This window comes from Hylobates moloch, unplaced genomic scaffold (genome assembly GCF_009828535.3).
Source record: "Hylobates moloch isolate HMO894 unplaced genomic scaffold, HMol_V3 SCAFFOLD_22, whole genome shotgun sequence".
In the NCBI taxonomy this organism is placed as follows: Eukaryota; Metazoa; Chordata; class Mammalia; order Primates; family Hylobatidae; genus Hylobates; species Hylobates moloch.
This window is the reverse complement of record NW_026652297.1, coordinates 42,725,467-42,739,253: the sequence shown is the minus strand read 5'-3', so window position 1 is coordinate 42,739,253 and position 13,787 is coordinate 42,725,467. Positions and strand designations below refer to the sequence as shown.

The 13,787-nt window shown below is 50.9% G+C and overlaps 1 protein-coding gene across 1 annotated transcript; it reads left to right on the top strand.

The window, feature by feature from the left end:
• Window positions 1–2,252, top strand: ADRB3 (adrenoceptor beta 3). Its single transcript, XM_032143682.2, has 2 exons — window positions 1–1,205; window positions 2,231–2,252. The coding sequence occupies exons 1-2, from the start codon at window positions 1–3 to the stop codon at window positions 2,250–2,252; spliced, it is 1,227 nt and encodes a 408-aa protein (XP_031999573.1).
• Window positions 2,253–13,787: the final 11,535 nt, after the last annotated feature.

The following is a 13,787-nucleotide window of genomic DNA, read 5'->3' as shown; positions in this document are numbered from 1 at the left end:
ATGGCTCCGTGGCCTCACGAGAACAGTTCTCTTGCCCCATGGCCGGACCTCCCAACCCTGGCGCCCAATACCGCCAACACCAGTGGGCTGCCAGGGGTGCCGTGGGCGGCGGCCCTGGCCGGGGCGCTGCTGGCGCTGGCGGTGCTGGCCACCGTGGGAGGCAACCTGCTGGTCATCGTGGCCATCGCCCGGACTCCGAGACTCCAGACCATGACCAACGTGTTCGTGACTTCGCTGGCCACAGCCGACCTGGTGATGGGACTCCTGGTGGTGCCGCCGGCGGCCACCTTGGCGCTGACTGGCCACTGGCCGTTGGGCGCCACTGGCTGCGAGCTGTGGACCTCGGTGGACGTGCTGTGTGTGACCGCCAGCATCGAAACGCTGTGCGCCCTGGCCGTGGACCGCTACCTGGCTGTGACCAACCCGCTGCGTTACGGCGCACTGGTCACCAAGCTCCGCGCCCGGACAGCCGTGGTCCTGGTGTGGGTCGTGTCGGCCGCGGTGTCGTTTGCGCCCATCATGAGCCAGTGGTGGCGCGTAGGGGCCGACGCCGAGGCGCAGCGCTGCCACTCCAACCCGCGCTGCTGTGCCTTCGCCTCCAACATGCCCTACGTGCTGCTGTCCTCCTCCGTCTCCTTCTACCTTCCTCTTCTCGTGATGCTCTTCGTCTACGCGCGGGTTTTTGTGGTGGCTACACGCCAGCTGCGCTTGCTGCGCGGGGAGCTGGGCCGCTTTCCGCCCGAGGAGTCTCCGCCGGTGCCGTCGCGCTCTCTGGCCCCGGCCCCGGTGGGGACTTGCGCTCCGTCCGAAGGGGTGCCCGCCTGCGGCCGGCGGCCAGCGCGCCTCCTGCCTCTCCGGGAACACCGGGCCCTGTGCACCTTGGGTCTCATCATGGGCACCTTTACTCTCTGCTGGTTGCCCTTCTTTCTGGCCAACGTGCTGCGCGCCCTGGGGGGCCCCTCTCTAGTCCCGGGCCCGGCTTTCCTTGCCCTGAACTGGCTAGGTTATGCCAATTCTGCCTTCAACCCGCTCATCTACTGCCGCAGCCCGGACTTTCGCAGCGCCTTCCGCCGTCTTCTGTGCCGCTGCGGCCGTCGCCTGCCTCGGCAGCCCTGCGCCGCCGCCCGCCCTGCCCTCGTCCCCTCGGGCGCTCCTGCATCCCGGACCAGCCCCGCGCAGCCCAGGCTTTGCCAACGGCTCGACGGGTAGGTAACCCGGGCAGAGGGACCGGCGGCTCAGGGTCGGGAAGCATGCGATGTCTCCGTGGGTCAATTTTTTGAGTGTGGAGTTTACTAGGAGAAGGTGGGATGGCTTTGCTTGGAGAGAAAAGGGAATGAGTAGTAGCGAACCAAAATGGGACCCAGGGTCCTTTTCTTTCCGGATCCAGTCACTAGGGTAGAAGCAAAGGAGGGCGAGCGGGCCGTCGTCGTTCCTCACCCAAAGACCCCAGGTGCGCCACCGGAAAGCGCTGCGGTGTCCCGAGTACTCTCGCCCCACCGGTCGGCTTTAGGGATTTTTTTTTTTTTATTTTAATAGAGACAGGGTCTCGTCTCTGTCGCCCATGCTGGAATGCAGTGGCGCGATCTCAGCTCACTGCAGTCTTGAACTCCTGGCTCCTGGGCTCAAGCAATCCTCCCACCTCAGCCTCCTGAGTATCTGGGACTACAGGCGAGCCCCACCAATCCCAGTTATTTTTAAAATTTCTTGTAGAGATGGGGTCTTGCTATGTTGCCCAGGCTTGTCTTGAACTTCTGGCCTCAAATGATCTTTCTGTCTCAGCCTTCCAAAGCGTTAGGATTACAGGCCTGAGCCAGGGCGCCAGGTCGGCTCTAGTTTTGGTTTTCCAGCTCAGTTCTTTGCCCCCCTCCCCCAATTTCTTGCCATCACTAGACCTGGCTCGGACTTGAAGGCAGGGCTAGTGCCCCCACGCCCCCCAAGCCCTCGGCCTCAGTTCTGGGTTTTCTCAAAGGTTTGACAGCTGTGGAGGTGAGAATCCACTTCCGGTATGGCGTACAGCTGTGAGTGAGGAGCCTGTGAGTGTAGATGTGTGCCCTCCCGCTGCCTGGGCTGGGTTGGAGTAGGGATGGGGTGGAGCGTGTGTGGCTGGGTGGTGCCCTGGTGTTTTTGTGTAACTAAATATGTGTTCCAGGGTCTCTGATCTCTGTCATTCCCTTCAGTGCTCCTGTTGCTCCTTTCACCCCAGGGTCTATTATCTCCACTTTTTTTCCAGGGCTTCTTGGGGAGTTTCTTAGGCCTGAAGGACAAGAAGCAACAACTCTGTTGATCAGAACCTGTGGAAAGCCTCTAGCCTCTGTTCAGAATGAGTCCAGTGGGATTCCCCGGCTGTGACACTCTACCCTCCAGAACCTGACGACTGGGCCATGTGACCCAAGGAGGGATCCTTACCAAGTGGGTTTTCACCATCCTCTTGCTCTCTGTCTGACAGATGTTTTCTAAACTCCAGCCTTGAACTTCACTCCTCTCTCAGTGGTAGTGCCCAGCTGCCCTGGAGCAGCCGGCTGGCTTTGGTAGGGGCACCCATCACCTGGCTTGCTTGTGTGGTCAGTGAGTGCTTAGGGCAAAGAGAGCTCCTCCAGTTCCATTCCTTCTGCCACCCAAACCCTGATGAGACCTTAGTGTTCTCCAGGCTCTGTGGCCCAGGCTGAGAGCAGCAGGGTAGAAAAAACCAAGATCTGGGGTTTTGTCTCTGGTTCCCTTATTACTGCTCTCAAGCACTGGCCTCTCTCACTTTAGCCATGGAATGGCTCCGATCTACCTCACAGCAGTGTCAGAAGGACTTCGTCAGGGTTTTGGGAGCTCCAGCGTTCATAAAAAGGTGAACCATTAGAAGAGATCCCTTCTTTTCCTTTTGTAATCAGATAAATAAATATCACTGAATGCAGTTCATCCTTGGCCCCCTTTCTCTCCGTTTGTTTTCTTTTCATAATCCACTTACTCCTTTCCCTTCTACTCTGCGCTGGCTTTTGACAGAGGCAGTAAATTAGGCCTAATCCTCACTCTTTTCTTCCTAATCGTCCTCAAACAAAAAATGAAAAGTCTGTCTGGATGAAGGGGAGTGAGCTTGAGCCTTTGATATCTTGCTCCCTCACCCTTCCTGAAACTCTTGAAATCCAGTTGCCATTGAGTAGCAAAGCTACGCTCCCCGCAGGACTTGGACAGAGGGCCCACAGGGGGATGGGCTGGCTGTGGCCAGGTTCAGGGCAGGGGGCATTTGTCCCCTCCATGCTATAATCCAGTGGTGGATTCATAAGGTCCTGTGGTCATCAGGAACCAGTTTTGTTCAGTGCCTTACATGGGTCTGTGTGTGTGTGTGTATGTGTGTGTGTGTGTGTGTGTGTGTGTGTCTGGAGGCACAGGCACAAAGCATTGCTTATGTTGGTCAAATGTCTTGTGTCATAAATATATTCTGATGTTTCCCAGCCTTTCCACAACCTCTACCTTCCCACTCCCCTTCCCCAGCTACAAAAATCTGTATTATCCTCTTAAAGTAAAACTGGAGTTACAAATTTGAGCCTGTTGATGCAGTTTTCTCTTATTTCCATTTTTATGAATCTTATCAGGCAGGTTTCCTATGTAAAGAAAATTTCTATGGAAATCATTAGATCATTTTGTGAGTTTCTATTTAAACTCCATGAGCCAAGACTATTGTCCAGGATGATTTATGGGATGCTCGGTAAATTACAGATGTTTTGCATGCTTGTGATGTAGTGTGCAATGCGTTGTCTTGGTTCAGGGGCCCTAGAGTTATAAAATTCCATCTGCCCCAAGGAGGAGCTCGCTGGATTTCCACATATGGGTGTTCCCTGTGAATTGGACCTGGTCTGTGCTGCTCTCTTTTCTCCAGGAGCCCAGGTTTTATTTCTCAGGATGTTTTCATACCAAAGATGACTTTCTCCTTTTCAACCAGGGGAGGGGGAGATCTCTGGTGTCTGAGGTGTGCAAGATTTCTTGGCAAAGACTCAACTTTGTGGCTCTTAGTGGAGGAGGAAGTCTTGCTTGACAAATAAGAGGCCCTCCTCTCCCCATCTCTGGATATTCTCCCAACATTGCTGGATAAAATTGGCCAGTCAGTGCTAGGCAGGGGAGAATGATGATGTTGGACGTGGGGCCCCTGGTGTGTAGACTTGTCCTTGAACATTGTCCAGAAGCTCATACTGCTTGAGTCTTGCTGGACGTGCCTGTGCGCCAGCTGTCACACTCCTTTGCAGTGTTTAGACTTGTACTGGGGCTATGGATTCCATCTGCAGATTGTCAGATAGAATCTGACAATCTGGTCATTTCTCCAGCAACTTGTGGCCAGGCATCAAGTGGAGGGAGATTTCATCCTTGGATGGGGGCAGGCTGCTTTTGCTAGCATGAGGCCTGAGCACTTGAACTGTAGAAGACAAACAGCTGTCCCCCGAACCCAGAGATGTGATGACTTCCAGGCCTGTGAGAACAACAGAGTCCCTAGAGCCACTGGTCTCCCCAGAGTCTGTTAGCTGGAGCTAGGCATGGGACCGAAATGACATGGAAGAGAGGGCTGAGTTGGAGGAGAAGGAATGAAAAGCGGGCTTTTTCAGAGCTGACCTACCCTCTGCATCAAGTGGAACTGAGGGGGAACAGGCAGAATTTGGGTACAGGAGGATGTGGGGGATTGACTTTCCCAGACTTTCTTCTAGGGAATGGAGGAAGGTGCAGGCTGTGGTCCTCACGGGCGGTCCCTGGGCCTTAGTCCCATGCTGGCTGCATCCTCAACCCTGGGAGAGTAGGCGCAGCTCCTCTCCTCTGTGTGTTTCCATGGCACCCTACATGGTCCTAGGAGCACAGGGGAAGGCATGGAAATAGCGCTTCTTACTGTTTCCATCCTAAAACTGCCTGGATCCAGGCCTTTTGAAGGCCTCTTGGTGAAGGTATGTCTACACACTGTCTGTGTTTGGGTGTCTGTCCAGAACGGGGAAACGGGAGCCTGCCATGGCAAGCGCTGCTAATGCTCTCCCCCACGCAACAAGCCCTGGGTATAGTCTGCCTTTGGCCAATGAGAAGCAGCTGAAGCATAACATGCAATTCGGTTTAATTTGAGGCCAAGGTGAGCGGATCACCTGAGGTCAGGAGTTCGAGACCAGCCTGTCCAACCTGACAAAACCCCGTCTCTACTAAAAATACAAAAATTAGCCGGGCATGGTGGTGGGCACCTGTAATCCCAACTACTTGGGAGGCTGAGGCAGGGAGAATGCTTGAACCCAGGAGGCAGAGGTTGCAGTGAGCCTAGATCGCACCACTGCACTCCAGCCTGGGCAACAGAGTGAGACTCCATCTCAAAAAAAAAAAAAAAAAAAAAAAGGGGGACAAGGAAAAAGAGAGCCTCATAGAAATCAAATAACTTCCTTGTAGGACTCTCACCCCATCTACCAGACTCCAAAGTCCATTTTCTCTTCTCTACACGCACTGCTTAGAAGCAGTTATGTGACACTGAACAAGTCACTTAGCCTTTCTGACTGTTTCTTTGCCTGTGAGTCAACTGGAGATTACATGATCACTCTACTCAGCTCATGCAGGCTGCTTTTGAAGACCCAGTGAGACAGTGTGTGTGAAAGTGGTTTGGAAACTGAAAATGCTCCTCCGGTGTAAAGCAGTGGAATCAGAATCTGGAGCTTGGATGAGTCCCAGGTCTATTATAGCAGGGATCCCCAGCCCCTGGGCCACAGACTGCTACTGGTCTGTGGCTTATTAGGAACTGGGCTGCATAGCAGGAGGTGAGTGGAGGGCAAGTGAGCATTAACACCTGAGCTCCACCTCCTGTCAGATCTGCGGCCACGTTAGATTCCCACGGGAGCGCAAACCCTAAAGTGAACTGCACATGCGAGAGATCTAGGTTGCATGCTCCTTCTGAGAATCTAATGCCTGATAATCTGAGGTGGAACAGTTTTATCCCAAAACCATCTCCTTCTCCCCTGTCTGTGGAAAAATTGCTTTCCACCAAACTGGTCCCTTGTGCCAAAAAGGTTGGGGATCACTGTCTAGAGTTCAGGGGCACAATCATGGCTCACTGCAGCCTCAGCCTCCTGCTCAAGTGATCCTCTCATCTCAGCCTCCCAAGTGGCCAGGACTACAGGCTTGCACCACTATGCCCAGCTAATTAAATTTTATTTTTTTGTGGAGACTGGGTATTTCTATGTTGCCCAGGCTGGTCTTGAACTCCTGGGCTGAAGAGTTCCTCCTGCCTCGGCCTCTCAAAGTGCTGGGATTATGAGCATGAGCCACTGTACCTGGCCCTGGTTTTGCTCCCCGTGTAGTCTTGTTTCTGTCGACAGCCTGGGTCTTGGACCCACTTGTCTTTGGTCTTTGTGGACATGCCCTGCCTGGTCTTTCTTCTGCAAGTTTGTACTCACCTCAGACTGACTGCTTTGGTTTTCTATCCTGGTCTCTATACATCTCCACCTCCGGCTCTCTTTCCGTGTTCAGACCCTGGTCTGGCCCGATATTTTGCTCCTGGTCTGGATCACCCCATCATTACCAATGCAACATTTACAATGAGAACAATTTTAAGAATGAGTGGGCCAGGCGCAGTGGCTCATGCCTGTAATCCCAGCACTTTGGGAGGCCAAGGCGGGTGGATCACCTGAGGTCAGGAGATCACCTGAGGTCACCAACGTGGTGAAACCCTATCTCTACTAAAAATACAAAAGTTAGCCGGGTGTGGTGGCAGGCGCCTGTAATCACAGCTTCTCGGGAGGCTGAGGCAGGAGAATCGCTTGAACCCAGGGAGGCAGAGGTTGCAGTGAGCTGAGATTGCGCCACTGCACTCTCAAAAAAAAAAGAATAAGAAGATTTAGAACAGAAGGTACTTCTGGATCTCAGGACATTATGGTCTATTATAGTAGGGGGTTCATGAGAATGGGACCCTAAGGAACCAGAAAGGGGAGAGAAGGTAGCGTATACTTTGCTAGGGCTGCCATAACAAATGACTGCAAACTGGGTGGCTTAACACAGGAGCAATTGATTTCTCATGGTGCTGGAGACTAACAGTCCAAAATCAATGTGTCAGCAGGGCTGTGCTCCCTGTGAGGCGGGAGGGGAGGATCCTTCCTTGCCTCTTCTCTTATCCCGGTGTTTGCTGACAATCCTTGGGATTGTTTGGCTGGAGCTGTATCACTCTAACTTCTCCCCCATCTTCACAGGGCCTTCCCCTGTCTGTCTGTGCCCACATTTCTCTCGTCTTATAAGGACATCAGCCATTGGATCAGGGCTTAACCTAATCCAGCATGACCTCATTTGAACTTGGTTACATGTGCAAAGACCCCATTTCCAAATAAGGTCACATTCACAAGTTCTGGGTGTTAAGACTTCAACAAACTTTCAAGGGGACATAATTCAACCCCTAACAGAGGGCATGATGGGGAAGGGGAAGACAGAATTGCTCTAGACCTTTCCAAGCTTATCTTATTCCTGCTGCTTCAAACCCCCATTTCTTTTTCTTTTTCTTTCTTTTTTTTTTTTTTTTTGAGATGTAGTCTCGCTCTGTCGCCCAGCCTGGAGTGCAGTGGCATGATTTTGGCTCACTACAGCCTCTGCCTCCTGAGTTCAAGCAATTCTCCTGCCTCAGCCTCCTGAGTAGCTGGGACTACAGGTGCATGCCACCATGCCCAGCTAATTTTTGTATTTTTAGTGGAGATGGGGTTTCACCATGTTGGCCAGGCTGGTCTTGAGTTCCTGACCTCAGGTGATCCTCCTGCCTTGGCCTCCCAAAGCGCTGGGATTACAGGCTTGAGCCACTGCCTCTGGCCCAAACCCACATTTCTAAGGCTCTGTTTCATCCTGTCGCCAGCGAGGAGGGTGGCAGGGGTGCTCCCATTCCTGGATTTCCATTGCTGGGGCTTACCTCCCACCTCCCTGGGCCCAGATTGAAGGGGTTGTTTACCAAATTAGACCTTGCGTTTGCCGTCCCCTGGAGTAGAAGTTGCTGTCCACTCTCCATTCTTCCCATCTTCCTTGAGTAGTAGAAAATTTAAGTTTTAGCTGGAAACACAGCCTCCTAGCTAAAAACACTTGGCAGCATTTGCAGGATGTGGTGGCACACACCCGTAGTCCCAGCTACTCAGGAGGCTGAGGCAGGAGAATCAATTGTACCTGGGAAGTGGAGGTTGCAGTGAGCCGAGATCGTGCCACTGCGCTTCAGTCTGGGTGATGGAGCAAGACTCCGTCTCCAAGAAAAACAAAACAAAACAAAAAAACACTTGGCGGCCTCACTTGCAGATAGGCGTGGCCATGTAACTAAGTGCTACCAGCAGAAGTGTGCAGCACTGGCTGGAATGCGGGTATGATGGTGAGAACTGAAGTAGCCGCCTATGGTCACAAGACGGTAATCATGTGTCGTGGATGTCAGAAGAAACAGATGGAAGGAGCCTGGGTCTCTGGCAGTGTGAAGCCACCATTTCGGCCCTGGACTGCTTATGTTTAAGACCCTTAAATGAAAGAGAAATAAACTTCTGGCCAGGCACGGTAGCTCATAGAGCTCATGCCCATTTTCAAGGCCTTATATCTAGCTCCACAAACCAAGCCACACAGGGCTGCGCACAGTGACTCACATTTGTAATCCCAGGGCTTTGGGAGGCTGAGGTAGGAGGATTGCTTGAGTCCAGGAGTTTGAGACCAACCTGGGCAGCACAGGGAGACCCCATGTCTACAAAAATTTTTTAAAAACTTATCCGGGTATTGGTGGCATGTGCCTGTAGTCTTAGTTACTCAGGAGGCTGAAGTAGGAGGATGGCTTAAGCCCAGGAGGTTGAGGCTGCAGTGAGGTACGATTGCACTACTGCACTTTAGCCTGGGCAACAGCGCAAGACCTTGCCTCTAAAAACACACATGCACATACACAAAAACTGAAATAAGCTTATATCTTGTTTAAGCCACAGTTACTTTGGCCATTTTTCTTTTCTTTTTTAACAGTAGCTGACCTGAACAAATATATCAGCCAAGGAGTGGGAAAGAAGGTTATACCCTCTTTAGGGTATATAGGTTATACCTCTGGGGAGAGGCATGGACATCTTCCTGGGTTCTGCAATGAGTGTAGCTTAGGTTAATCTAGCTATAAAGTGGCCTTGCTCTGGTACCTTGCAGGGTACCTCTGATCTATGAGAACTGATTTCTCTCTAGAGTCTGAGTTTTTGTTGCACCTGAGACCACCAAGTCCATCTCCTTGACATTGATTCTTATGGGGATAATTATCAATAAGTATATTAGCTTCCTGAGACTGCCAAAACAAATTACCACAACCTTGGTGGATTAAAACAACAGAAATGTATTCCCTCACAGTTCTGGAGGCCAGAAGTCTGAAATGAAGATTTTGGCAGAGCTGGTTCCTCCTGGAGGTTCTCAGGGGAAAATCTGCTCCATGCCCCTGGTGGCTTCTAGCTTCTGGTGGCTCTGGCAGTTCTTGGCATTCCTGGGTTTATAGACATGTCACTACAGTCGCCACCTCTAGCTTCAATTTGCGTGGCTTTCCCTGTGTCGCTGTGTGTCTTCTTCTTTGTGTCTCTCTCTCTCTCTGTTTTTTTTTTTTTTGGTGACAGAGTCTTGCTCTGTTGCCCAGGCTGGAGTGCAGTGGCACAATCTTGGCTCACCGCAACCTCCACCTGTCAGGTTCAAGTGACTCTCATGTCTCAGCCTCCTGAGTAGCTGGGATTACAGGCACATGCCACTGTGCCTGGCTAATTTCTATATTTTTACTAGAGATGGACTTTCACCATGTTGCCCAGGTTGTCTCAAACTCCTGAGCTCAGGTGATCTGCCCTTCTTGGCCTCCCAAAGTTTGTTTTTGTTTTTGAGATGGGATCTCACTTTGTCACTCAGGCTGGAGTGCAGTGGTACAATCATAACTTACTGCAGCTGCAACCTCCTGGGCTCAAGCAATCCTCCCACTTCAGCCTCCTGAGTAGCTGGCACTACAGGCCCATGCCATCACACCTGGCTAATCTTTTTATTTTTGTAGACAGAAGGTCTCACTATGTTGCCCAGGCTGGATTTGAACTCCTGACCCCAAGCAATCCTCTTGCCTCAGTCTCTCAAAGTACTGGGATTATAGGTGTGAGCCATGGTGCCCAGCCATTTCTGTCTCTTATAAAGACACCTCTCATTGGATTTGGGGCCCATCCTAGTCCAGGATGATCTCATTTCAAGATCCTCACCTTAATTACATCTTCAAAGACCTTTCTTTCAAATAAAGTTACATTCTGAGGTTCCAGGTGAACAAACCTCACCCACTACAATGAGGGACACTTGTGAGCCCTTTAACTGGGCGTTCTGCTCCCCTAAGTTTAGCATCCACTCCAATCACTGCCACCCCACCAGGGAATGGCTGTTTTCTCCAGAAGCTCTTGGACTCTGTGGTAAGCACAATTCTGAGATGACCCCCAGTGAACTCTAATGACTCCACATCTTTGTATAATCTTCTGATTAATGTGGGTGGGGCCCATAACTTGCTTCCAACCTGTAGAATATGGCAAAGGTGATGGAGGCGGAGGTTGCAGTGAGCTGAGATCATGCCACTGCACTCTAGCCTGGGTGACTATCTCAAAAAAAAAAATAATAAAAAAAATAAGGATGCTGCCAACAACCACAGGAGCTAGGAGAACACTGAGCCTCTGGTGAGACCATAGCCCTAGCCAACATCTTGATTACAGCCTGGGGACCCTGAGCAGAAGACCCAGCTAACCCATACCTGAACTCTGGACACACAGGAACTGTGAGAAAATAAATGTATTATTCTAAGCTGCTGAGTTTGTGGTAATTTGTCACATACAACAGAAAATGAACGCAAACTTACTACACTCCATGATTCTGCCTGAGGCTGCTCTTTCTAGCAGTACTTCTCTGACAGTGCTTTTTTCTTCTCCTCTTTTTTTTCTTGACAGGGTCTTGCTTTGTTGCCCAGGCTGGAATGCAGCGGTGCAATTACAGCGCATTGCAGCCTCAGCCTCCCAGGCTCAAGTGATCCTCTCACCTCAGCCTCTCAAATAGCTGGGACTACAGGCACACACCACAACTCCTGGCTAATTTTTTTGTAATTTTTGTACAGATGGGGTCTGACTATGTTGCCCAGGCTGGTCTCAAATTCCTGGGCTCAAGCAATCCTCCCACCTCAGCCTCCCAAAGCACTGGGATTACAAGCATGAGCCATTGCACGTGGCCAGGCAATGTTTTTAAAGGTGCCCCTTCAGAACTCAAGACACACTGGGATGACAAGCTCAGGAAGATCCCCTTGCAATGATCTGCGACTCTCTTTGAAGCCTTCATCTTAGTCTGTTTCGTTTTGCTATAAAGGCATATCTGAGGCCGGACAATTTATAAAAAAAAAAGAGGCTAATGTAGCTCATGTTTCTGCAGGCTGAGAAGTTTAAGGGCATGGCCCTGGCTACTGGCAAAGAACTTTTGTGCTGTATCACAACATGGCAGAGAGGGTCAAAGAAGAAGCAGATATGTATGAAAAGGGGAAAACCTGAGGGGCGTCCTGGCTTTATAACATCCCACTCTTTTGGGAACTCACCCATTTCTGCAAGAACTAATCCAGTCTCATGAGAGTCAGAATTCACTTACTCCTGCAGGACAGCACCAAGCCATTCATGAGGGATCCATCCCCGTGACCCAAACACCTCCCACCCGGTTCCCCTTCCCAGTGCTGCCATATTGGGGATCAAATTGCCGCACGAGTTTTGGTGAGGACAAACAATATTCAAACCCTGGCAGGCTTATCTGGGACTCTTGCTTCCATGTCCCAGGAACAGGATCTCTGTGTGTCCATCGTTTGCTCTTGAGGGAACAACCAGTGATCTCAAGATTCCTTGGTCCATATACATCTTTTAAGTAATTTAAGGCCAGGTGCAGTGGTTTATGCCTGTAATCCTAGTGCTTTGGGAGACTGAGATGGGAGGATTTCTTGAGGCCAGGAGTTTGAGACCAGCCTGGGCAACATACTGAGACCAAGTCTTTACAATAAATAGAAAAATTAGCCAGGCGTGGTGGCGTTTGCCTGTAGTCTAAGCTACAGGGAAGGCTGAGGTGGGAGGATCGTTTACAGTAAGCTGTGATAAAGACACTGCACTCCAGCCTGGGTGACAGAGCAAGAGAACTTGTCTCAAAAAAAAAAAAAAAAAAAAAAAAGAAAGAAAAGAAAAGAAAGAAAAAGAAATTTAGGAGGTTCAGAACTCATTTATCACAGTTTCATTTCTGAGTTGCCAGTGAGGAGCCATACTTTATAACTCAGAGGCACAGCACAGCATACATGGTTCCCAAAATCTCTTTATCAAGAAACAAGATGAAACATGGCCTCCAACTGTGGATATTTCCAGAAGGGAGTGGGGACTGGGGGCCACTTCTTCCCAGAGGAGAGGAATGGGAATGGGAGGGCTCTGCAACAGTCGGTGCCATCCACACAGTCTCTGGTTTCTCTTCCAGTCATGGATCACGTGACCAAGCCTGTCCTTATTGGGCCTCCCCTTGGGCCTGAGTCTGAATCTAATTGACGCTGGAACACTCTCCCAGAGCCACAAGGAGGGGTGCTGGAGGAATGAGGGAAGCAGAGGCAGCTGCTTTTCTAGTGGAGAAATTCCTACCCTTTTTTTTTTTTTGAGACAGTCTCACTCTGTTGTCCAGGCTGGAGTGCAGTGGCGCATTCTTGGCTCACTGCAACCTCTGCCTCCCGGATTCAAGTGATTATCCTGCCTCGGCCTCCCGAGTAGCTGGGATTACAGGTGCCCCACCACCATGCCCGGCTAATTTTTGTATTTTAGTAGAGATGGGGTTTCACCATGTTGGCCAGGCTGGTCTTGAACTCCTGGCCTCAGGTGATCCACCTGCCTCAGCCTCCCAAAGTGCTGGGATTACAGGCATGAGCCTCTGTGCCTGGCTGAGAAACTCCTACCATTTTTGCGGAGAGAGAAACATATGGGGCTGATGGCAAACTTTAGTGCTCCAGCTCCCTCAAGACTCAGCACCCAGGTATGACACCTTCTTATTTTCTTTGCTCAGTCTTAAGAGCAAACTATAGTTCTTACCCTGAGCCACTTTCTTTTTGACGGAGTCTCGCTCTTTCGCCCAGGCCGGACTGCAGTGGCACTATCTCAGCTCACTGCAAGCTCCGCCTCCCGGGTTCACGCCATTCTTCTGCCTCAGCCTCCCGAGTAGCTGGGACTACAGGAGCCCGCCACTGCGCCGGGCTAATTTTTTGTATTTTTAGTAGAGATGGGGTTTCACCGTGTTAGCCAGGATGGTCTCGATCTCGTGATCCACCCGCCTCGGCCTCCTAAAGTGCTGGGATTACAGGCGTGAGCCACCGCACCTGGCACCCTAAGCCACTTTCAAGACCACGCAGTTGGTGGGGTTGGTAACTACCTGGTATTGACTGGAGTGGTCTGGTATAGGAGCTTCCGATGTTATACAATGAAATTTTTTTTAAAACTTTGCCTTTGTTTTTGTTTATTATTTCTTGCACGTTGTTGTCAGGAAAAAAGAAATGTTTCTTTAAAAAAAATGAGGTATAGGCCGGGTGCGGTGTCTCATGCCTGTAATCTCAGCACTTTGGGAGGCCAATGCGGGTGGACCATTTGAGGTCAGGAGTTTGAGACAAGCCTGGCCAACACGGAGAAACCCATCTCTGCAAAAAATACCAAAATTAGCCAGGCGTGGTGGTGCGCACCTGTAGTCCCAGCTAGCTACTCAGGAGGCTGAGGCAAGAAAATCGCTTGAATATGGGAGGCAGAGGTTGCAGTGAGTTGAAATTGCACCATTGC

Bases quoted from the DNA above. Each gene is read 5' to 3' on its own strand.
- ADRB3 (XM_032143682.2), top strand. From the start codon at position 1: ATGGCTCCGTGGCCTCACGAGAACAGTTCTCTTGCCCCATGGCCGGAC. The intron at 1,206-2,230 runs GTAGGTAACCCG...CTTTTTTTCCAG, and splicing joins CTTTGCCAACGGCTCGACGG to GGCTTCTTGGGGAGTTTCTT.